We start from the raw sequence: 21,794 nt of genomic DNA on the forward strand, positions 1-21,794 counted from the left end.
AAAAGTGTTACAAATTTTATGTTATATGTGGTTGGTAAGAGACCAAAAAAAAAATAATAATAATAATAATAATAATTTTGATTTGAAATAAATATCATTTATTTTAAACGGTTTCGGTTTTGGAAAAAATTAATTTACCGAAAGAAAAACATTTATAGTTTAACAAACATATATTATTATTTTATTCCTCATCTCCTCTCTATGTCACGTCCGACCACAGAGGGGCGCAAAGATATTAACGAACCTTATTTGCCTATCTCCTCACCCCTTCTAAAACTTGTGCCGTTCGAAAAATAATCAAATAAAACAAATTACTTGTTTTAAAATTTCGAAATTAGAAATACAATATCGTAATCTATGAGTTCAATATATAATTTAACATAAAAACTAACCAAATAAATAACTTGTTTTATTTATTTTTTTGTAAGTTGAGAATATTCAATAACAAAGGGAGATTAAAAAAAAAATCAAAATTTAATGGTAAATTGGAAGGTAATATTAATTTTTACCCAAAAAATTTAGTTTCATCAATTAATTCTTGCTAATTTTAACTTTTTATATTCAATTCTTGCTAAATTTATTGGATTAAAATGTAAAGTAAAAATGCCTCACATCAACAACAATAACGAAAATTGTAAAACATACATAATTATATTTTTTCCGAAAGTAAAAACTACAAACATGGTAAAATATATATTATCTTCACGTAACAATAAAGATAAAATTTTAATTTGAAATATAAAATAAATAAAAAGAAAAATGATATCAACAACAAATACAGAAAACAATAGTAAAGAAAGAAGAGGGTAAAGTTAGAAGTTATAATCATATGTTTATAGAAAAAGCTAACCTACATGTCAAAGTCGCCTCAAATAATTAGTTAACTATCGAACTTAGGGCGGTCAGGACTTTACCTAAAATCCTTTATCTTAGGTCCATTTTGATCCTAACTTTTGCATTAGATATCAGTTACACTTTTTAGTTCAAAATCACCCGTAACAAATATATATTCATATTGAAGTTTTAACAACATTTCAAATTAAAAAAAAAAAAAAAAAAGAAAATAAATGATTGGTTGATATTATTTTTTTGTGTGGGTGAAAATTCATGTTTACTATTTTCCCCCATTACTTAAAAAACAAATTAATTACTTAGAAAGCAAATTAATCACCACTCATGACCATCATTTACCAATTCCATCTCCCTTTATCATTGTCTATCTACCATTTTGATGTTGATATTGTTTTAACATAAAGTTTTTTTTTTTTTTTTTTTTTTTATTTATTTATAATTTGTTTCTAATTATTCTTTAAAAATTACAGCCTTCCATTATAAACTTCAATATTTTGCTAATTTGATCCTTTTTTTTCCTCTTTGTTTCCATTTAAAATTACTATTTTTTTACAAAAATAATTGAGACAAAATTATTTGTATATTACATGTGAGCTCTATGATGTGATATTGAATTATATTATAAACTTGGGGCAATATTTTTCTCTTTAATTTAATTATTTTTAAGGATTACGAAATCCATCCCATTTTAGAGTATACTAATAGTTATCAACCTTAACGTTAAAAGCATAAATCTTGAATCCCTGAGATCAAACTAAAATAAAACTCAACTTGTAACATTTTGAAATTTAGAAAATAAGTATGATTTTTTAAGGTGAGAAATTCGAACCATAAACCTTTCGGTTAAACAATTTTTGACAAAAACAAACAGAATTTAACTCGAAATTAAAAGCTTACCCAAAATTAAAAATAAAAGTGAAAACTTCCCAAATTTAGGGCCATAATTGAAATTTATTTAGAATGGTTTTTTCTTTTTCTTTTTTTTGGTATAATTAAACCTTTAATTTAATTAATCACATAAAAATGCATTGAGAAAGAAAAAAAGTTGGTGGCGCCAAAACAACGACCACCGGCGGGTCCCTCGCCGCGTTAAAATTCCCAACGGAAACCGTTTCTCCTTCTTCTTCTTCTTCTTCTTCTTCTTCTTCTTTATAATTATTATTAATTAATTAATTGATTGATTTCTTGTTTACCTTCTCCCATCAATCTCCTCGTTCATTTCTTACCAATAAATTTCATGAACTTTTACGCTAATTTCGTTGATTTACTTTCACTTTCCGTCCACCACTGCCGAATTCCAAATTCTCTAGCGAGATTTTCCGGCCGGCAACAGTTTTGCTGTCAGTTTCTGTCTCTCCGACGATTCGTCTTACCTGTTGTGGTTGATTGATCAATATATTCCTCAAGAGATCGAGGCGATTTTGATTTTCGTTAGCATTTTTTAATCTTCGTTGATTCGTTGTGTGCAGTGAAAGATGAGTTTAAAGGAGATTGAGTTCTTGGGTAGGAATAATTTTTTCTCTTTCGCTTGTCTGAATTTTGATTTCTTGTTGTGTTTGTGTTTTTCTTGGAAATTCTTGAGTGAATTGGTTGATGATTTTGGTAGTTGAAATTAAAATTTTAGGAATTCTGGATTTTTTTTGGTTATAAGAGATTGAAATTTTGTCGCAATTTTTAGGCATTCGTGAATTTTGTAATTGAAAGAGGAAAGTTGCTTTACTTGCTTCGTCCTGTTTTAGTGGATCACAGAATGGGGAAAAAGACAGAGTGGAAAAGTTTTAATTTAAGACGGTTTGTTAATCGTACTCACCGTCGATTACATTGTTCTTTAGTAAAGAGATTCTGAATGTTTTTGGAGTTGGACGAACTCTGTCTCTTACTTCAGGTTTTCTCTGAGATTTCTTTAACTTTTTCCTTCAGAGAGATTGTAATGAACAGTAGTTAAGCCAGAGTTTGTCTACTTTATCAAAGACAGCTTGTTACAGTCAAATCATAGATCAAGATCACCCTCACATCTGATTTATCTCTCAGAATTTCTTTCCAGTAAATTGTTCCCAATTTTCTCCTTTCTTTTGTTGTACGTTTAAGAAATCTTAATCAAGTTCAGAGCAGCATTCTTTTGTTGTATGCGACTAATTTTTCTTGGTTGTTTTCATCTTTTTCGGATTCTGTTTTGAAAATCTTATAGAACTCATGGGGATGGGAAATTTCTTCTTCACATTGGCCCCCATTTCGCCGAAAACATCAGTACCTCGAAGTTCTACCATTATAATAATCATACATAGTTTAACTTCGTGAATACAAACACATTGTGTTATTTTATAATTGTCTGTTAACTTGGAGTACATAGAGACAAATCGATAGGTTAAGAGTTTAAGTTCATAACCCATATATATTTATTTATTTCACCCCGAGATAGATGTCTCATAGATTTTAGAAGAAGTTTTATGAATTGAGAGATTTTTGGCCCTTGTCTCTTTAGATTTGATTTTCATAACTATTTTTCTAAATTAGAATCAGGTGTTTCGTAAATTACTGTCATCAAGTTTATGATTCCGAGAGGAAAATTAATGTAGCTAAAAATTGGTCAGTCATAAAGGTGAAGTAGTTAGATAGAACCTTGTTTTTACCCAATTTTTATATCAGGGCTGATTGAGATAGAGACACGGAGATTTTTTTTTTTTTTTTTTAATGTTTTGCCAGTTTTGAAGTTGCTGTCATTTCTTCGTGAAAAAGGGTGTAGAAAGAAGAAGATGAGTAGGTATTAGACTGTAGCGGTTTAGTGAAACCTATGTCTAACTCATCTGACCTTGGCCTTCCCGTGAGAGAACTTATGGGCTGGAAACTATTTTTAGAAGTCTTTTACACTGAACTCCCTCTTAAGTGTTTAGTCTTATCCTACACTCCCACCACTCATGGCTCAAAAGACTATAACCCACTTGCCCTGGTCTCCCTCAAGTTCTAAGGGGACCCCTACACCATAACCGCTAAATGTGGTTTACCACCAAAATCAACCTCCTATGGTAACTGCCTATTCACGTTCTGGCGGTTTTCGCTGTTTTCCGCTACCCATTGTATTATAGCAGATGTTCTGTAACGCATTCTTGATCTTCTTGTTATTGCCTGATCTTGTTCGATTCAGGGTTCTCTTGAAGAGAAAACACCCGCTTGCATTATTTTGCTGTTATTACCAAAATTTGACTCAACTAGATCTGGGGTCTGTAAAGATGTATGCTTTTCTTTCCTTTTCTTTTTGTTTGTGGGGTTTACTCGTTGCTTTCATAATCTATAGCAATCTGTACCGTTTTCACTTTTGGTTGTGCAGCTGTGATAGAAATGATGCAGAGAACTTTCTCCCCTTTTTGCAGTTGGTATTATTCAGTTGATTGCGGGATGTGTGAAGAAATCCATGGCCGCCAGATGTGTTCTGATATGAAGATTTTCATCGATGTGGTCTGATTTTGATTGTGTGGATGGATGTATTTGAATCAGATTCAATAAGGAAGCATTCAAGAGGCGAGACTCCGAGACCTCCACTGGGTCTGGCTGAAAGAAACAATGTATCGGCCACTCGTCGCTCTCGGACGAGGGAAGTTAGTTCTAGATACAAGTCACCTACTCCCTCGGCCCTTTCCACACCTCGGCGCAGTGCCTCGCCGAATGCCTCAAGAACTGTGTTTTCTTCCTCCCAAATGGTGCAGAAAAGAGCCGTATCGGCTGAGAGGAAACGGCCTTCCACGCCTCCTTCTCCGACGAGTCCATCGACTCGGGCTCAGGACTCATCTGCTGATTTGAGATTGTCATCAAGAAGGACGGCAGGCGGTCGTATGGCGGAAAGTTTATGGCCTTCGACCATGCGGAGTTTGAGTGTCTCTTTCCAGTCTGACATAATTTCTGTTCCCGTCAGTAAGAAGGAAAAACCAGTCCCAGCATCTCCTTCCGATCGGACATTGAGGCCGTCTTCAAATTTTGCTCACAAGCATGTCGAAACGCCTATGGTTTCAAGGAAACCTACACCAGAGAGAAAGAGGAGTCCTCTTAAGGGAAAGAATGTTTCCGATCAGTTGGAGAATTCTAAGCCAATTGATAGCTTGCATACCCGGCTTGTAGATCAGCAGAGGTGGCCGAGTAGAATTGGTGGGAAGGTATCATTAAATGCATTAAGTCGAAGTGTGGATCTTACTGATAAAATAATTCGGAGTTCTAGTGGTCCACTTGTAGGAATTGGGTTATCTTCGTTAAGGAGAACTTCGTCTGATTCTATGAACAAACTTTTCCAGAGATCTAATAATGATTGTACGAGGATTCTTCCACTTGATGATGGTCTTAGAATGGAAGGTGAATCAAATTCAGTTGAGAATTGTTCATTGCAGGCATCAGGAATTCCTAGGCTTGCTTCTAATGGCTTACCAGATAGGCTAAAACCAACACCAGCTGTCAGATCTCAGTCTCTGACGTTACCTGGATCTCGTCTACCTTCACCCATTAGATCCTCAATGCCATCAGCCTCTGTTTCTAGAGGTTCAAGTCCAACCCGGCCAAGATCATCAACTCCTCCTCCTAGGGGTGTCAGTCCATCTCGAGCCAGGCCAACTTCCATTCAATCAAGCTGCTCAACTTCGGTGCTCAGTTTCATTGCAGATTTTAAGGGTAAAAAAGGTGCTAATTATATTGAAGATGCTCACCAGCTACGGCTATTATATAATAGATATATGCAATGGAGATTTTCCAATGCACGAGCAGAGGCTGTACTTGACATGAATAAAGTAAATGCAGAGGTGTGCATCTTATATTTGTAGAATTCTGCAACCTTTTCTTTCTTATCTATCTGATTGAAGTTTTTTGCGTGAGATTTTCCATGGACGTTTTATTTTGCTTATTTAGCCATGTAACCAATTACATGGTGCTCTTTCATCTTTCTGATGTAATGAAAGAATATTTTGCCTGTTAGAGGTTGCGATGCTTGTGATATTTTTGTAGCCTTTAGCTGGACTTGCTTATTTTTAGCTCATAGAGTATGTATTTTATCCTCTACATTTTTACCACTTTAGTATTGATGCACTTCTATTCCAACTTTTGTAAAGGGAGAATTAAATACCGTTTAGCTTGTGTCAGTGACTAAAATATTTATTGGTTTTGCTTTCATTGATTCAACTCCGAGCTTTTTTTTTTTTTTTTTTTTTTTTTGTGGTATTAGACAATGATTTTTTCTCCTGTTGGTTATAGGAAATCTTTGTGGAAAATAAAGTGTTAATAAATTAGTTTTGAAATTGAAATATCATATATGTTGATCTCCCTGCAAATTGGTGCTTTGTGTCGCATTCATACTTGTGAATGGTATCACAACTTCCCTGTGGATGGCTAGTTAACATTTTTGTCCTTTTCTGGTTGCCCAGAGAATGCTATGTAATGTCTGGAAAGCTACGATACGTATTTGGGATTCAGTAACCAGAAACAGAATTGATCTCCATAGGCTGAAGCTAGAGCTCAAGCTGAATAAGATTATGAATGATCAAGTAAGTCCTTTCTTCAACTCATATGCTATAAAAGAAAATGTGGCCTTTTGACTTTTAATTTGTCCAGAGAATGTCTCACTGTTTAGCATGAAATTCGTTCGTTCCCTCATGGACAGTACATCATAAACATAGCAGCGGAATTTCATACGATAATTATTAAGATTTTTTTATCTTTTGAAGAAACACAAAATTTCATTGATAAAAGAAAATGCAGAAAAGGGAAGGAAGGGCAACCACCAAGGGTGGATTACAAAAACTTTTCAATCGAATAACAAGATGAGTAGGGGTGTAAAAATTAAACAGATGAGGCATTTACATCAGTAGAAAGCCCCAAACTATTTCAATCAAGCTGTCAAAAGATTGGGAATTCCATCTTCTTATGTATCAAACTTCTTAATGAAATAGTTCAATTATGCTGCCATTCTTTTAATTTGATATTTGATTATTGCTTGCTATATTACGCTTTGATGATATGTCTCCAAAATTGTTTAGGTAGTTGTTGGCTTTGAATACTAATTTAACTAACATTGCGTTATCTTCTGAGAAGATCACATGAAGCTTTTGAGTGAACACCCAATTATTTTTGGAACATTGTTGATCAATCACACTGTATATCAACTAACAAGAATGTTTTAGACCTGTCTTTAATTTTATTTTAGGCAATGAAAATACTGCTGTGTTGAGATCTAATAAGAAGAGGAAAATAAAGAGAAACAGGAAGTTTAGGATATGGTATATTTCGATGCTTTTACTTGGTCAATATCTTTAAAGGCCTTTGGATCTTTTTTTCGTTCTTGATTTATTTATTGGTTTTAACGATAGTCTTTTGTAAGTTCTTTTGTGTACCCTTGTAGGAGGACCTCTCTTTTTAAATTCTGTTTATCTCTTCTTTTTGTCAAAATATAACTAACTATTGTAATAATGAAAATCCAGATGTGCTACCTTGAGGAATGGGATTCACTTGAGAGAGACCATATCAATTCGTTGTCTGGTGCATTGTTAGATCTTGAAGCAAGCACTCTTCGAGTTCCCCTAACTACAGGAGCAACAGTATGTCAGGCTATAAAAAGCTTTCCAAATTTCGATCATTGAATTAGTTTCAGCCTCATGGAGTAGAGATTTTTACTTGTGCAGGCAGATGTTGAATCATTGAAAGGTGCAATCTGCTCAGCTCTTGACGTGATGCAAGTAATGGCATCCTCCATATGCTCCTTGCTTTCGCAGGTGAGGTTTTAATTGACTGTTTTTGACGTTGTGAGTTAAAATTTTATCAAATTTTTCTCCTGTTCCTTTTACATGTGCGGTAGAGACATTCTATTATTGGTTCACTATGTATGAACGAGTCTTTAAAGCTACAGATAGGAATTTTGAGTTTGATAATGTCATGTTCCTTTCATTGGTAGCTTTAATGCCTATTTCTAGACGTCAGTGAATCGAGCTTTTTGTAATTTATCAGATAGGGATTATTCTTTTGAATTGGATTCTGTTTCTACATAGCTAGAGCTTAAACTCTTTTTATTGGGCTGGTTTTTTACGCTGTTTTATGTTCTTTTATTATGCTTCATGAAAGCTTGATATATATAAATTTTTTTTAGAAAATGGGAACTCCCTTCACATTCATTTGAGGTATCTTAAAATATAAGGTTTTGACCGATTCCCTTGTGATGAGCCTCATCTTAGGGATGTGGTTGGAAACCAAATTGGAAAAAACTTCAAAATCCCGAACAAACTAATCAAGTTTTGGTTTAAACTATAAATATTGATATGTTCTGTTTCATAAAAGGTTCAAACTATTTTGGTCCTTGAACTTTTAAATTTGTTCAACTTAAGTCCTCTAGAGTGGGTGCTTTCGGTTTGACTTTTCTTTTGTTTTGGAGATGCCTTTGTTTGATTATTCTGTTTGGATTCTCTTTAATTGAGGGCGTCTTACATTGTTAATCCATCTTTCATCTTCTGGTTTTTTCCTTTGGTCTCCCCCATCCCCTTGGGTTTGGTTTCTTTATCATTTGCTAGGGGTTTACAATTGGTTTCCTATTGTATATGTTTATGTGGATGAACTGTTGCACTCCTTAGATATTTCATTTATCAATGAAACTGTTTCTTATCAAAAAAATAAAAAGGGCAAAACTTTTAAATTGTTCGTTCTATACATGAACTTTACGTTTGTTCTATTTTGACCCTTGTGCATTTTTCCATTTAATTTTCACTTGTCTAAAACTTGAGTCTAACCTATGTGACTTGAATTCACAAGTCACTCCATTAATTTATTAAAAACCAAATAAAAACAAGCACAAAATGATTGTTTTTTGATAGTTGAGGGACTAAAGTACTTTAGTTAAGATTTTTTTTAAAGAAGTTTAAAGTTCAGGGCCCAAAACAAAACAGATTTGAAAGTTTTGATTTATTGTGGTTAGTTTTGGTTGATAGTTTGGGGTATCAGTTTTAACTTTTAAGCTTATCTTAAATTGTTGAGTTACCTGGTTTTCAGTGTTGGCTAAAATCCTAGCCAAGTGGTCCACAGACACCCTTCCCTCAAATGTTTTTTCGACATTTGCTACACTCACACACGATATCTTAGGCCGTAGGCATCACCATATGTTTAAATAATTAAAAAAAACTTCACTTTAATTGGTTCAGTCATCTAATGATTTACTTCAGTCGATGTCTGATGCTCTCTTAGAGATTGAGTATATTACTCTTTAGTCCTTAGAGTTGAACACATTTCTGCACTTATTAAATTTTACTGTCAGTTTGAAATACATGTTGTCTGACTCCATTTTCTAACTATATCTCTTCTGTGTTGTAGGTGGAGAGCATGAATGGGTTGGTTACAGAACTCGCGGTTGTAGCTTCGCAAGAGAAAGCAATGTTAGATGAATGTGAATCATTGCTGGCATCAACAACAGCAATGCAGGTGAGAACAACATTCTCATGCTCTTAGAATTAGGAAGGCCAATTTATCCCACACATGTCACTTGAAGTTCCTGCACAAGCCACGTAGAACATTCCGTTAATTTTGTGGATTCGAAAATTTTAATGTAGATCATAAATTTGCATGAGATTAGTAAATCAAGATGAAATAACAAACGGATCACACTGTATAAAAAATTCACCTCTTTGAAAGCTAATTGTTTTTGGCAGGTGTCTTAGAAAGTGTTTTTAGATATCTGATGTATGAATATAGGCATTCGTGATGCTTAGTTGATTTTCTTAATTGTGTTTGTTGCTGAAAGGCAAGAAAATGGAAGTTTGTTCTGTCAGAATTCTGTTTTTGAATTATTCATGCACAAATTTCATAGACTACTATTTTTGGAAAACAAATTGAAATAGTGATTCATTGACTATTCTTTTTAAAGCTGTCTTCCTTAACGCTATATTCTTTAACAACCATACTTGAACATGATTTATTTTGTAGTTGTACAACGTTGCCCTTGAGTTCTAAAGCACACAATATTGTTTACTTTTCATGGATAATTCAAACGTTATTCTTGAAAGCTTCTTTTGAGATAAAAACTAGATAACTGCTTTTGAAGTAAAGTTCCAAAAATCCATCCATTTGTTCTCCAACAACTCTGCTAGTCTCCTAGTTATTAGTATGATTATTAGAAGGGACGTCTTAGTACATAGTAAACTTGTTAGGGCTTGAGTTATAAATAGAGAGCAACGTTGGGACAGCAAGGTGTGAAGATTTTGGTTAATAATGTCGAGTGGAGAATTTAGTAGTTAGTAACCCTTTCCATATACTATGTTATGCTGTAGTTTATTCATCGATACCGTAATATTGCAACATAAATCTATCTTTTAGTGTTCTTTGTGTTCTTTTTAGCATCTAACAAACTCTTCCATTTAGATTTTTGAAAAAAATGACCAAATTTTTTGTGTTGTTAACAGGTAGAAGAGTACAGTCTTAGGACACATCTCATACAAATGAAACAAGCTTTGGAAAACACAACTCTCAATCTTCTTCCCCATCGGTATAAGTATAACTACTGCACCCCCTTCATAACCTCTCACCAACCAAGCTAACAACAATATACCTACTTCCACTCTCTCCAAAAATTCCACCTGTATTTGCTTCTCATCTCAAATGTAAATTTGATTATTTATTTTTTTTATATAAATATATAGTATATATACAGTATATATATTGGAAAGAAAATGCAAGTCATTCCAAAAGCAGCATCCAAAAAGAGTGTTAACAATGCAAATGAAACTGATGGTAAATTATCAGGACAGTTTCTTTTTGTTTATCTCTCTATTCCTTTTCTCTTTACCTCTGAGATCAAGTGTCGTTGTCGATAGATACCTGAACGAGGTATTCGTGATACTTCCGTTGAGATATGAAAATAATGAGATGCAAATTTATGGTAGATTTTAGCTACACAAAGTGAGGTTTGAAGCTTTGGAAATTGCTTTTTGACACCCATCACCATCAGGGTCAAATTTATGGAAAGCTTTGATTTTCTTTTTTCTTTTTCTTCCCAGGTTTGTTTACTTGTCTTTTAAGATTTCTTTGTTGGGGATTTAGATATTAATAAGAAGAGTAAACAATGTTGTTGTCATTTTCATTGAACTCAAACTTAGTAGTATCTGTATATTAGTTAGTTTCTTGGGTTGGTTTGATTCTTACCTTGCTTAAGTAAAAGTTAAATGAAACTTATAAAATGCAATGTTTGATTTAGGCTTCGTTTAGTAACCATTTTATCTTTTAAAATTAAGTCAAAAAACATTATGAAAACTTATTTTGTTGTTATCTATATTCTCCGAATGATTTAAAAGTTAAATATAAAATATGAAAGCTAAAAAACAAAAAATAGACTTAATTTTGTGTTTAACAAGTTGGCATTAGAATGACATATGACCTCTAAATTAAGCTCAAAATTTCAAAAAATAGATGATTAAATGGTTAGTTCTTGGACTTTGAGTTGTATTTATTTGGTTTCTAAGTATTAAAATTGTAAGTAACTTCAATAATTAAAGTTGCGAAGTGAGGAATTTAGTAATATTAACATGTATTTCGTGTTCGAGTGTTGAAGGTTAAATCTTCCACCTAATGGTCGTAATTAGAGAAGTCTGGGTGTTTAAAAAGAAAACTGAAATAAATAAGCAGTATCTAAGATCTTCCAATGAGAAGAGAAAGAATAGAGTTTGAGTGATGAGTTTACTCCAAAATTCAAACCATTGTGGATAAGATTTCTTTTTTCTTAAAAAATAATTTTAAAAGAAAAAATCCCCAAGCTCCCACCCACCACTGCCCCCTTCCACAGCTCAAAGCTATGGCTGGGCTCTCCGGCAGTTTCCCTTTCAAATCTCTCTTATCCCAATCCTCCGCCGCTTCCACCACCACCTCCCCCGCCGCTGCCCCAACTTCCTCCTCTTCCACTACTCCCTTCCGAACCTCAACTCCCTCTCTTCCCATCTCCTCCTCCTTTAATTCCAATGCCTTCAAACTCCGCCTTCACAAATCCAACTCTCTACGTCTCGTCTTTTCCTTTCCCGTTTCCTCTCCGATTCGTACTTCTGTATTCGCTCGACTCGGCGGCGCTCCTCGATCTTCAGGACCGCCTGATTCTAAGCGCTCTAACGATGAATTTGGTCTCGATGTTTCCGCCATCAGGTTTGTGTCCTGTACTTGTATGATTTATGGATTTCTTTTTTTTTTTTTTTTTTTTTGATTTGGAGTTCTTATGTTTGGTTGCGTTTTTGTGATTGATTTTTATAGGTCAAATAATGTGAGGCTTATCGATGCTCAACAGAATATGGTAGGTGATTAAGTTTGGATGGTTTGTGCTTTGGGAAACCTTTTCTTTTTTTTTTCTTGTCTGTTTCCTTTTGCTACAATGCAATACTTGTATGCTAGGTGTGGTAGTTTGAAACGTTCATGTTCTTGTAATGAATAGGTTGGAGTTGTGTCGAAGGCCCAGGCCATTCAGATGGCTGAAGACGCTGAACTTGATTTGGTATGTCTTCTTGCATCGTTCGTTGTTAAAATAATTGTTTGTCTATGAATTCCAAAGAACCTTGCACCGAATTTTAATGATCTTTTGAGGAAACATTGTATAGTTAATATTTCTTTTACTAAAATGGAATTAAAAGCATATAATAATATTCGAAAAATTATAAATATAAGCCTGCAAAGAAATCCTATATGTCAACACGAGATTTGGATAAATGCTGGATAATGCCTTGTTATTTAGATATATGATTAAGAGTTTCTTTGAACCTTTGAGTTGTCTGGAATGCTCCTGGTGCAATAAACGATGCTCATTTCACATTCTGTTTTTAACTTCTTAATTTGGATAAAGAAGGTTGGGGGCTAATATTTTTCCTGGAATCCTAATATTTTCGTTGTTTTATGTAAGGTTCAGCTAATTCCTTTTATCCCATTCAGGTTGTATTATCTCCTGATGCAGATCCTCCGGTTGTCAGAATAATGGATTACAAGTATGCCACTTTCTCTCTCTAGTCTCCCCATTCCCTCTATGCTTGTGGATAAGGTTGTATTTTGCTCAAGTTCAATGCCAATGTGATCAACTTTTATGATTAATTTCAATTCTTGTGTTCAACATGTTGTGGTGATATATTTTTAAATTAATACTTTACTTTTAATTAAATGTTTCCGAGAAAGTATGGAAATATGGTGCAGTATAACGGTCACATAATGAAATAGGATGATTGTTATGTAGTTTTCACTGGGAGAATTGAAAGGCCACTTTTTTTTTTTTTTCTCCTTATTATAATTTTGTTACTTTTATGTTGAGATTTTTCTTTTCCGGTCTTTTGTTTCAGTAAATATAGGTATGAACTGCAAAAAAAGAAAAGAGGACAACAGAAGAAAAGTGCTGGTGAATCTCTTTCTTAATCGAGTCTGCATATTTTCTTTGGTTCACAAATCTTTCAGATTTGTGGAAAGATACTGACAAAGTGTGGTTTTGAATTTTAGCAACTCGCATGGATTTGAAAGAGCTTAAAATGGGGTAACACATTCCTTCATCTCTCTCTCTCTCTCTCTCTCTTTTCTCTCTGGAGGTTTCCTTTCTTTTCTTCTTTTTCTCAACTTAAAGCCACTTGAAGTTGTGACGTCTATAAGATCAATAATCACAAACCTGCAAAGCAAAGAGATACGAGAGGCCTTTATTTGCTCTTTCAGAAACATTTATGCACATGGTCCTTTTCTCAATCTCGACCTTCTGGTTGTTATTATTATTGCACAGTTACAACATCGACCAACATGATTACTCTGTCCGTTTGAAAGCTGCAAAGAAATTTTTAAAAGATGGAGACAAGGTTTCTTATCGAATCTTCTTTATCTTTCATCTTCTTTTCATGCATCCAGATATATTGTTATAGTTTGTCTGAATCACTTTGGAAATCTTTTATCGAATTTTGTAGGTTAAAGTTATAGTGAACCTGAAAGGTCGTGAAAATGAGTTCAGAAACATAGCAATTGAGCTCATCAGACGTTTCCAGGAAGAAGTTGGGGAGGTACTCTTGTTCTATCAATTTTGTGTCCTCTTCAATATCTGTTCATCATGGCAATACTAGAGAAAATGATTGTCCATTGTCCATTATACCTTCTCTTTATTTTTCTCTCTTCCCCATTGATGTTCTCGATATTTTATTATACACAGCTTGCAACCGAAGAGGCCAAAAACTTCAGAGACAGGAATATATTTATTGTTCTAGTCCCTAACAAGGCTGTTCTTCAAAAGGCTCAAGAACCTCCCAAGAAAAAAGATAAACCTGCAGTTAATGAAGTTTCTGCTGGTGTTTAAGCTCAGGAATCGTCGAGCTTTCGCCAAAAATAGATGGGTTAGTTGCAACATTCTAAATCTTCTTCTACCATATAGAAATTTGAGAGTTTAAATGTATAATGTTTTTGTTTAATCTTATGCATCAAACTGTTGTTCGTCCTATTTTTTTAGTGGAATGTTTAGAAATCAGATGTGTTACTAATTCTTTAGAAAACATCAATTCATATAACCATCCTTTGCTCTGACCATAGTTTTTAGTGCCTTGGAGGATGGTGTCTTGGTGAGTTGATTTGAACCAATAACTAACAACTAACAACTAACTAGTATGGTCGTTTTATTGTGAATTATACATAGCAAGGACATAGTTAGGTAATTTGTCTCCTTCGGGCTATAAAAAGAGCTAATACTTTTTTAGTTAAAATATCATTTTGGTTTCTATAATTTATAGTTCGTTGAGTTTTAGTTCATGTAATTACAAATGTCTAATTTTAGTTCTTGAACTTTTAATGAATCCTAAATTGAGTCTCTACTCTTTAGTTTATTTTATTGTCAACTTTTTCATTACTTTTTATTTTTTATTAGCATTTTTACTATAGATTTAAAAAATATATTCACATATTGTGTCCTTTGCGTGAAAAGTAATATGATTATTTAATCAGTTTCAACATGGTTTAAATTTAAGATTTACTACAAGTACGAGAAGGAAAATTTTTGGAGTACAGAAACTGAAATGGTATTTTAATAATGACTTCTCGATAAAATAATGTTTTACAATTTTTTTTAATTTAGATTATTTTTCTTTCTTTCTTTTTTCTTTGAAGTCTATTTATGTTTCTCTTTAAATCTTTTCTTACTCTTTATCTTCCTTTTCTACATTCCTTCTTTGAATTTCATCTCTCACAACGACAACGCTTTCCTTCAAAAACATGCAATTGTTGGTGGCAAAAATAAAATTCTTTCATAAATCAAATATTTGAGTATTAGATACAAAAGTAAGTGATAAAGAAAAACTAACAAAAAGTAGAAAGTGAATTAGACTTAAAATAAGAACGAGAAAACAATAACTAAAAACTGCATGAAAAAATTATTTTTAAAAATAGTTTAAAAAAAATTAAGGATTTGTTCGGTAGAAAATTTAAATTTTGTTTAATGTTTTCATATTTACTAAGTTCATCAGATATGTATTTGCCCGATAATCAATGTTTTTACGTTTTTATTGTATTTAAAATTTGAATTTTACATTTTAAAATATAGAATTACATTAAATGCATATAAAAATTTAAAAGTATATTCCAGTGTTTCAAAACTCAATCTGTTTTTTAATATAATTTGTATTATTAATGTATTATATATAGTATACTATTACAAAAAATAATTATATAAAATTTTCTGATTAAATAACAAATTTAGTCTTATGGTTTTAAAAAAGACATAATTTAGTCTCTAATATTTTAGTTTTTGATAAGATTGTAAAAAAATAGTTTCATTTATATGGTCTGTTTGTAGATGTTTTTAAAATCAGAAGGACGATTATAAGGTTTTATCAAACTATAAAGATTGAACTCTAACTTTCTCCTAACTTTATGGATTAACTTTGTAATTTAACCAATATTTTAACATAAATTATTATATAAATAAACTAATAATAATTTATTGTCGATGCTCTTAGTGGATAAATAAAATAAAAGTGATTGTAAATGACAAAATTGTTGAAAATACTTACGAAATATAGCAAAATCTCAGATTTTATCGTTCATAGACATTGATAGACTTCCACTATATTGATAAACACTAATAAAAATCTGATTTGAAATTTTGCGATATTTTATAATTATTTTGGTTCACTTTGCTACATTTGAAAATGTATCTAAATAAAATTAGTCTTAATTCAATTACATTTAAACATTTATTTAAAATTAGAATTCAATTGTTTGAAAACATAAAATACAAACTTGATCTTTATTTAATCACTTATTTTCAATTTTTTGTTTGGTAGAGAATTCAGATTCTGTTTTAAGTTTTCAAATTCACCAAGTTTAACAGATATGCGTTTGTTAGATAATGTAAATAAAAAAATGTTTTGGAATTTTGTGACCCAAACAGTGTAAATTCTGACTTTTTTTTAATGTTTTTATTGTACCCAAAATTTGAATTTTACATTTAAAAAAAATGAATTAGATTAAGTACGTACCAAACCATTTAGAAATACAATATATCATGTAATAAACTCAATTCATTTTGTAATATAATATGTCTTATGGAATGTATTATAAATTATATAATAATACAAAATAATAATTATGTAAATTTTTAGGTTAAATCATAAATTTGGGTTTCACAGTGATAGAATTTAGTCTTCATAGTTTACAATTAGATTTAAGTTTATTTAATTTGATAAAATCATAAAAATAATCTTGTTTATATGAATTATTTACGACAAACCATAAAAACTACTGTGAGGTTTTATCAAACTATAGAGCTTAAATCTTAACTTTCTCTTTAGATGATATGAAAAATATTTTTAACAGTTGATTTTCTCGTAGAGCTTTACGCCACTTACAGTTAAGGTTATTATCAATTAGTTTATAAATAAATTCATAATAGCTTATTATCAATGATCTTAGTGTATAAATAAAATAAAAAACGGTCAAAAGTATTTATAAATAAAACATAATTTTATATTCCATTAAGTATGAATATTTTTGTTTATTTTGCTAGATTTGAAAATGCCTCTAAATAAAATTAATTTTATGATTAGTCACATTTAAACATTTATTTAAAATTAGAATTGGATTTATGTTTTCAAATTTTTGTCTTGAGATTCTTGTCAAATACCCGAAATTTAGGAGTGGAAATAGTTCTATTTGGTTCGGTTTTACAATCAAGTCAAACCAAACCGATTTATTGATTCAAATCGAATCGAACTGAACCTATTTTACTTTTAAATTCGATTATGTTTTTTAAAAATAAAAGCGGTTTGGTTTTTAATTAAATTTTACTCTTTTTTTAATATGTATATATATAGTTAAAAAGGTTCGATTCCGTTTCAAATTTCTTTAAAGCAGCCGAACCAAAAGTTCTCGATTTCATTGAGAATATTCTCTTCGGCTCGGTTCGGTTTTAAGAAACTTATGGGTTTTACGGTTTAAATGACCACCCCGGTTGAAATGTTTGTTATAAAAGAGGTGATCAAATGTCATTTGTCATAAGTTACACTCATCCGTACATAAAATCCAACGTGAAGGAAGTGCAAAATTGATCGTCTCCATGAACATTTCAATTTGAGCTAAAAAAATACTGCAATCCTTTGAGCTTTGAGCGCGCTCCATTTCGGTTTCTTTCTTCCGGGAATCTCAGCCGCCGATGGCCGAAAGCCAAATTCCGGCGGCAAGCGGAGGAATCGATGATCAGTCCCTCAAACTCGCCATAGCCGGTTCTCTTCTACACTCCAAAGCCATTCAGAATCAGCACCAGCAACATTCTCCAACCGTCTCCAGTCCTCCTTCCCATTCCAATGCTCTCCGATGGAAGCGAAAGGTCTCTGTATTAGCTTCTCCTTCTTTCTTTCTTTTTTATTTTTTAAATTTTCGTTCTCTCTTGGCGTTGTCTGATTGAAGATCAGTGGAAGTTGTAGGCTAAGGAGAGGAAGCAAGAACTTATTAGGCTTAGAGAAAATCTGAAGCAAGCTGAAGGTCTGTGTACAATAATCTCCTCATCTTCCTTACTTCTTTCTTCAGAGCTTATTGGGTTCCTTTCTGATGATTTGGCTTTAGATGCTTCGCATGATGATTTTCTTTCCCAAAACTCCACTTGCAAGTGCTTTTTCTTCGATAATTTGGGAAAATTGAACCCTACGCGCCCCGAAGATGGTACTGATAACAGGTTTAATGACGTTTTACGCCGGAGATTTCTCAGACAAGGTAATTTCCTCGCCATTTTCGGTTTCATTTGCTTATTATTGTATTCAATATTTTGATATTGTTACAAAAATTTTCGAAATAGTGCGCTATAGGGAACGGAGGAGAAAATCAGACAATGCAGTTCATCGGAAACGACTTTTAGGTATATTATTGCATGATAGAGGCATTGCTCCTTTAAAATACGCTTTGTTAAGTGCGATTTTCAAAAATACGCTTTGTTAAGTGCGATTTTCAGCGATGACTGTGTTTAATCGATTTTACTATTGCATCAATGCGTATTTCAAAAGTAATTCTTATTTTCATGAAAATTTAGGACAAAAGTTGCGTTTAGCATAAAAATTTCTTCTGTTTAACACATATTTTGAGATTTTTAGTTACTTTAGGATCATGCATGAGTTTCTGTCTCTCTCGCTTAACTTTCTATTCTATTCCTTTCTATTTGAATTTCAGACTTCAATGAAGATGATGAAGTTGAACGTCTCCAAGCTTCAGTTGATTTTCTTGTAGAGCTTTACGACACTTATTCTCCAGTATGAGAATGCCATTTCTGTTATTGGATTTAACTTTGTTATTTTGGTTTTTCTACGTTAAACAGTTAGAGCATCTGTTCTTATTATTCGTATACGCTTGTAAAATTGTTTGTTTAATTTCTAAATTTATTCTGCACAATGCATCGTTTTCTTGATTTTTTTTCTATGATATTTTATACAGGTAGGGGAAGTCAACTTTAAAAATTGGGCTCATCAAGCGGCTGATTTCATTCTAGGTGATGATTCAAATATATTTTTCTTAGTACAACAAAAGTATGAAGATGTGAAAAACATATATAGTTATTATCTATGCTCAGAATGGCTACATGACGATTCGTATGATTACGATATCATTGTTTGGTTAAAGTTATAAAAGGTCATGGAGGTCAACCCCATTGATATTTTCTGATGCAATTTTTGGTATTTGATGGATTTATGAATCAAATCAAGTAGTTGATGTGTGGTTAATTAGAAAATCACATTTACAGCTTAAAAACATGATTTACTCTAGCAATACAAAATCTTCTAATGTATTAGTTGTGAGTTATTGTGCGTTGTATGTCATTTGAAAGAAATGTTATTGTTTTCCTGAAGCTTCATTGAAGGATCTTCTACCAAAAGGAAGGTACGTGGAACTTATCGAAGGAATTATTAGCAGCTTGATTATGCGTTTAATCAGAAAGATGCATTCTCCTGTGAAAGATGGTAATTTCATTTACTTCTGTATTACATCACAATGTCATTACAACTCTTGTAATTAAGATTGCTTCATTACGTATTCACTATTCAGGTTGTTTCATTTACACGAACGTGAATTTGCTTTGCATTCTTTTTCTCCATGATAGTGCCATTTGGTGTATTAATTCTTTTATTTTATCTTTCGCTTGTTCTCGATTCAGAATTAGAAGACTCTGCCTCCGATGTCCAATTCTATGCGCAGCATTTAATCCGGGAGCTTGGACGTGAGACGTACATCGGGCAACGTGCAATAGTTTCTGTGTCTCAAAGAATTTCTGCAGTGGGAGAGAGCTTGCTCTTCATGGATCCATTCGATGACAATTTTCCCAGCTTACATGAATACTTGTTCATAATGTAAGTACTCTGAAAATTTTTCTAATCTTTTTTCTTCTATTAGGCATTTGTATGTAGTTCAAATTTAGCTTGATGGTCCGTTTTTTTATGGTTCTTCTCTAGTCCGAATTAGGATAACTTAGAAGTTGGGAAATGTAAATTTTAGTGGTTTCAGTTTGTAATTTGTATACCTCACGATGTTAAGCGAACTTGTAAAATTTAGTACCTTTGCTAGCTAAACTTTATGATCACAAAGTTGTTTAGATCCATAAACAAGGCATACAAAAGATAGAATAGGCCCATCAGAAAATTTTCAACAACCTAAAAGAATGTGCTTCAGTTTAATAAGTAATAATACTAACTTATCGAATTTAATGGGATTCACTTCAAAAGTGTCTGTTTGTTTCATGTTTTGAGAACGCGTTTAACATCACCGGGAGGTTCCATCCATAGAGCCAATTTGATTGTCAAACCTCTAATGGATTTGTTATTGAGTAGACTTGTCCTACACCATGACTTTGAACATTTTAATGGTAAACAGGATTCAACTTATTGAGTTTCTGATATCAGACTACTTAAAGATGTGGTCAAAGGATCGAAACTTCGACAGCTGTAAGCATTCTTTTTCCTTACAGAAACTTTCTGTTCTTTTCTTCGACATTACTTTCTTCTTTTACAGATGAAGTTATGAACAAGGTCGTCTGGAGAGAATAAGAACACTCAAGAACACAAAAAGACTACATGATAGATTTATATTGCAATATCAATGGAGAAACTATGATATAATATAGTCCCTTGAGAGGGCTACTCTTCCCCAATATTTCTCACAGAAAACGCTGCAAAATTCTTCACTCCTTCTGAACGCACCCCACATTTTATAACTAAAAGCCCTAACAACCTTACTAGCTAATTACTAATATGTCCCTACTAATAGCTTTACTATTATTTCCCTAACGTGGTCTAACACAATATCATACGTTTCGTAATTTCTATAATGTTTGCTTTTAATAAAATGATATTGAAAATCTTAAACCTACTTAAAAGTAATAATAGAAGTACTAATTTAATACTTCTCCAAAATTATTTGTAGGAAATATTTTTTGCATCAAGTATTTTTCCCCCTCATTGTTGTCTCCAAAATTATTTGCAGTGCTCTTTGAAGAGGGGATGATATCCATTGTACATGCAAAGAAAGCTTTAGAACTCTTGGAAAGCAGAAATGGGCTCTACATACTATACATGGACCGTGTCACCGGTGACTTGGCTAATCAAATAAGCAATATTCCGAGACTCCGGGAGATCAAGCCAGACATTGTAGACGACCTAATGCATTGATTTAAAAGCTATCTAATCCAGGTTTTTAGTGCTGTTCTCCTATAATTTTCTTTGAGTCCGAGCATACACAATGAAAAATCAAGTGAAATTATCTTATTATTGAACATTGACTGCTGAAAAATCTGGGGATAAAAACATCAAAATAATACTCCAACTTTCACCTATTAATTCATTCATTCCCTGGACTAAGAACATTGCCAGTGCTAGATAGAATTTCACCCAATCCCCACCTCTACAAGATCTTATTCTTAATTGCGCTGGGAGGTAGCTACCATGGGAAATAAGGACCATGGTGAAAAATAAAGACCTTACAGAGACCGAGTTCAAACTATCGTGACTACTTGATATTTAGAATTATTTTCCTGAATTTTTTTTTTTTTGCAATAAATATGGTAGACACAAACCTGGGAGATTAGGAACTAAACGTGAAGTTTAACTTGCAATAGAATTTTAAGGAGATGGAAGGTTTGAGTGTGGCCCATCCCATAAATAGAAAATTTCCATCATACCTCCTGAACTACTATCCAGCCTCCCTGGTAGGTATAAGGTGTAAAACTTAAAATGCATCTAAACTAGAGCTTTTTAAATCATAGATATTTGGACTAGTGATATTGATGGAGAGATCAGAATTTTAGAGGAAAAAAATAAAGAAAATTAGTTCCAATCCACTTGGAAACATTAACAACCCATCAAGTTGGTGGTAAAAAAAGGAGATAGTCTCCGTAACAAAGAAGTCATGAGTTTAATTTTATGGTGACCACCTATATAAAATTACTTTTCTAAGGTCATGTGGGTTGTCTTGTCATTAACATATCA

The 21,794-nt window shown here is 32.6% G+C and overlaps 3 protein-coding genes across 7 annotated transcripts; all 3 read left to right on the top strand.

Annotated features, from left to right (window-relative positions):
• Window positions 1-1,895: 1,895 nt before the first annotated feature.
• LOC103493600 (AUGMIN subunit 8) lies at window positions 1,896-10,618 on the top strand. 5 transcript variants are annotated; one of them, XM_008454456.3, is made up of 7 exons: window positions 1,896-2,355; window positions 4,221-5,630; window positions 6,249-6,368; window positions 7,302-7,418; window positions 7,503-7,592; window positions 9,175-9,282; window positions 10,260-10,618. In XM_008454456.3, the coding sequence occupies exons 2-7, from the start codon at window positions 4,326-4,328 to the stop codon at window positions 10,392-10,394; spliced, it is 1,875 nt and encodes a 624-aa protein (XP_008452678.1). In that variant the 5' UTR covers window positions 1,896-2,355; window positions 4,221-4,325; the 3' UTR covers window positions 10,395-10,618. The 5 variants fall into 5 exon arrangements, with proteins under 5 accessions (XP_008452678.1, XP_008452644.1, XP_008452652.1 ...); XM_008454422.3 differs by lacking the exon at window positions 1,896-2,355 and adding an exon at window positions 3,612-4,081 and having other exon boundaries at window positions 4,178-5,630; XM_008454430.3 differs by lacking the exon at window positions 1,896-2,355 and adding an exon at window positions 3,612-4,081.
• Window positions 10,619-11,484: 866 nt separating this feature from the next.
• LOC103493630 (translation initiation factor IF3-4, chloroplastic) lies at window positions 11,485-14,367 on the top strand. The gene is made up of 9 exons (XM_008454465.3): window positions 11,485-11,985; window positions 12,091-12,130; window positions 12,269-12,328; window positions 12,760-12,812; window positions 13,158-13,213; window positions 13,312-13,345; window positions 13,583-13,655; window positions 13,761-13,853; window positions 14,000-14,367. The coding sequence occupies exons 1-9, from the start codon at window positions 11,645-11,647 to the stop codon at window positions 14,141-14,143; spliced, it is 894 nt and encodes a 297-aa protein (XP_008452687.1). The 5' UTR covers window positions 11,485-11,644; the 3' UTR covers window positions 14,144-14,367.
• A 2,898-nt stretch (window positions 14,368-17,265) lies between these two features.
• Window positions 17,266-21,600, top strand: LOC103493647 (protein MULTIPOLAR SPINDLE 1). The gene is made up of 10 exons (XM_008454495.3): window positions 17,266-17,659; window positions 17,757-17,814; window positions 17,896-18,042; window positions 18,125-18,184; window positions 18,493-18,572; window positions 18,754-18,808; window positions 19,167-19,277; window positions 19,472-19,664; window positions 20,185-20,255; window positions 20,794-21,600. The coding sequence occupies exons 1-10, from the start codon at window positions 17,486-17,488 to the stop codon at window positions 20,976-20,978; spliced, it is 1,134 nt and encodes a 377-aa protein (XP_008452717.1). The 5' UTR covers window positions 17,266-17,485; the 3' UTR covers window positions 20,979-21,600.
• Window positions 21,601-21,794: the final 194 nt, after the last annotated feature.

Source organism: Cucumis melo, chromosome 5 (assembly GCF_025177605.1).
Source record: "Cucumis melo cultivar AY chromosome 5, USDA_Cmelo_AY_1.0, whole genome shotgun sequence".
NCBI lineage: Eukaryota > Viridiplantae > Streptophyta > Magnoliopsida > Cucurbitales > Cucurbitaceae > Cucumis > Cucumis melo.

Excerpts from the sequence above, each read along its gene's own strand:
- LOC103493647 (XM_008454495.3), top strand. The coding sequence starts at position 17,486 with ATGGCCGAAAGCCAAATTCCGGCGGCAAGCGGAGGAATCGATGATCAG. Across the intron at positions 17,815-17,895 it reads AAATCTGAAGCAAGCTGAAG|ATGCTTCGCATGATGATTTT; the intron begins GTCTGTGTACAA and ends ATTTGGCTTTAG. Across the intron at positions 20,256-20,793 it reads GGATCGAAACTTCGACAGCT|TGCTCTTTGAAGAGGGGATG; the intron begins GTAAGCATTCTT and ends AATTATTTGCAG.
- LOC103493600 (XM_008454456.3), top strand. The coding sequence starts at position 4,326 with ATGGATGTATTTGAATCAGATTCAATAAGGAAGCATTCAAGAGGCGAG. Across the intron at positions 6,369-7,301 it reads ATAAGATTATGAATGATCAA|ATGTGCTACCTTGAGGAATG; the intron begins GTAAGTCCTTTC and ends ATGAAAATCCAG. Across the intron at positions 9,283-10,259 it reads CATCAACAACAGCAATGCAG|GTAGAAGAGTACAGTCTTAG; the intron begins GTGAGAACAACA and ends TGTTGTTAACAG.
- LOC103493630 (XM_008454465.3), top strand. The coding sequence starts at position 11,645 with ATGGCTGGGCTCTCCGGCAGTTTCCCTTTCAAATCTCTCTTATCCCAA. Across the intron at positions 13,346-13,582 it reads TTGAAAGAGCTTAAAATGGG|TTACAACATCGACCAACATG; the intron begins GTAACACATTCC and ends ATTATTGCACAG. Across the intron at positions 13,854-13,999 it reads TCCAGGAAGAAGTTGGGGAG|CTTGCAACCGAAGAGGCCAA; the intron begins GTACTCTTGTTC and ends TATTATACACAG.